Raw genomic sequence first — 1,305 nt, 5'->3', positions numbered from 1 at the left:
TTCCTAGGTAAGAAACTGATGTTAATTTCAAATTCGGATCAAACGATGCAATTGGGAAAAGAACTACTGATGTACATCTAAAGCCTAACAATCGAGCGATTTCTTTTCTTACATATAAATTTTACAAAATGAACACGAATTGCTAAGTACAATGTTACAAATGTTAACCTAGCTAGCTAGTCACTTAATTAAAAGGTAACAAAATCTGGAACGTAAATTATTACCACCATCGATCGAACCACCATCAAGTTTTGCTATTCTCTCGTGGAATAATCACAATTTTGAGATAAAACACGTGAATTCTTGGCCAAATTGTTAACCTTGAAATGGCACAACGTCGATAGCGTCTTGCTTTTCATTTCCAATTTCCCGAACTTCATTTTCACCCGAACTCTAAACTCTAGTAATATTTCCACGTTTTTTTGGGATTTTACATTTGTTGCATTCATGCTCTTTCGAATTTCTAAAGGTAACTTTGAGTTGGATGAACTCATGAGGGTTAACTTAATGTCTTTTGAGTTTTTAGGGTCTTGTTTGGATGATGGAAACTTCCCATTGGCGAATTTCTTGTCTTTAAAGGATAAAGAACTTTTGCCATTGTTATCAAATATAATGATGGTTTGAGCGTTAGGGTTTGTTGATTCCAATGTGATATCGATTTGATGTTTTTGTTGTCGGGTTTTGCCTTTTGAGGTGACACGAATACGTTCAACACGAAATCTAGGGTCATCTTTCTTGATCACACCTAAAATAATCCCAAATATAATTCCCAAGACGAGCAAAAATATGATTATGGAAATCAAGACACATTTTACACGACCACTAGAATTTCTTATCGTAGGAGCCTTACTTCGTTGCTCAGCAATTAATGCGTTTTGTGGAGGAGGGGTTCGGTAAATTTGATCTTTAGGGACTTGAACAACGTAAGTTCCCGGACGAACGTTTTGGAGGTCGCTGGTAACGAGATTAGGGGGGTAGTTGTTGGAAACGTGAACGGAAGTGGAGGGAGGCCCCCTCTCCTCCATCGAAGGATGGAGAACAATGGTCGATGATGGTGTTGGTGGTAGCGATAATGGTGGATAGGGATGATGGATTGCATTGAGGGTGGAATAGAGGTTTCTTTGCTATCAAAAATTTGGGAGGTAGACCACTTAGAATGGGATTCATTCTTGGTGATGTACATAGTGTTAATACCAACAATTTTAGACTATTATTAGATACCGTTTTTCTTGGTCATTCTAATGTCCAATTTGTGTTAAATACATTGATATAAAATTTATAGTAGTGCTAGTGTTGGACAAGTCC

General features: G+C 37.2%; 1 protein-coding gene across 1 annotated transcript; it reads right to left on the bottom strand.

Annotated features, from left to right (window-relative positions):
• Positions 1 to 254: 254 nt before the first annotated feature.
• Positions 255 to 1,025, bottom strand: LOC122586693 (NDR1/HIN1-like protein 13). Its single transcript, XM_043758677.1, has one exon. The coding sequence runs from the start codon at positions 1,023 to 1,025 to the stop codon at positions 255 to 257; it is 771 nt and encodes a 256-aa protein (XP_043614612.1).
• Between the last annotated feature and the right edge of the window lie 280 nt (positions 1,026 to 1,305).

The sequence above is a fragment of the Erigeron canadensis genome, chromosome 2, assembly GCF_010389155.1.
Source record: "Erigeron canadensis isolate Cc75 chromosome 2, C_canadensis_v1, whole genome shotgun sequence".
NCBI lineage: Eukaryota > Viridiplantae > Streptophyta > Magnoliopsida > Asterales > Asteraceae > Erigeron > Erigeron canadensis.
This window is presented reverse-complemented; position numbering and strand designations above follow the sequence as displayed.

What these genes read in the sequence shown, in the direction of transcription:
- LOC122586693 (XM_043758677.1), bottom strand. Translation starts at nt 1,025, where the DNA reads ATGGAGGAGAGGGGGCCTCCCTCCACTTCCGTTCACGTTTCCAACAAC.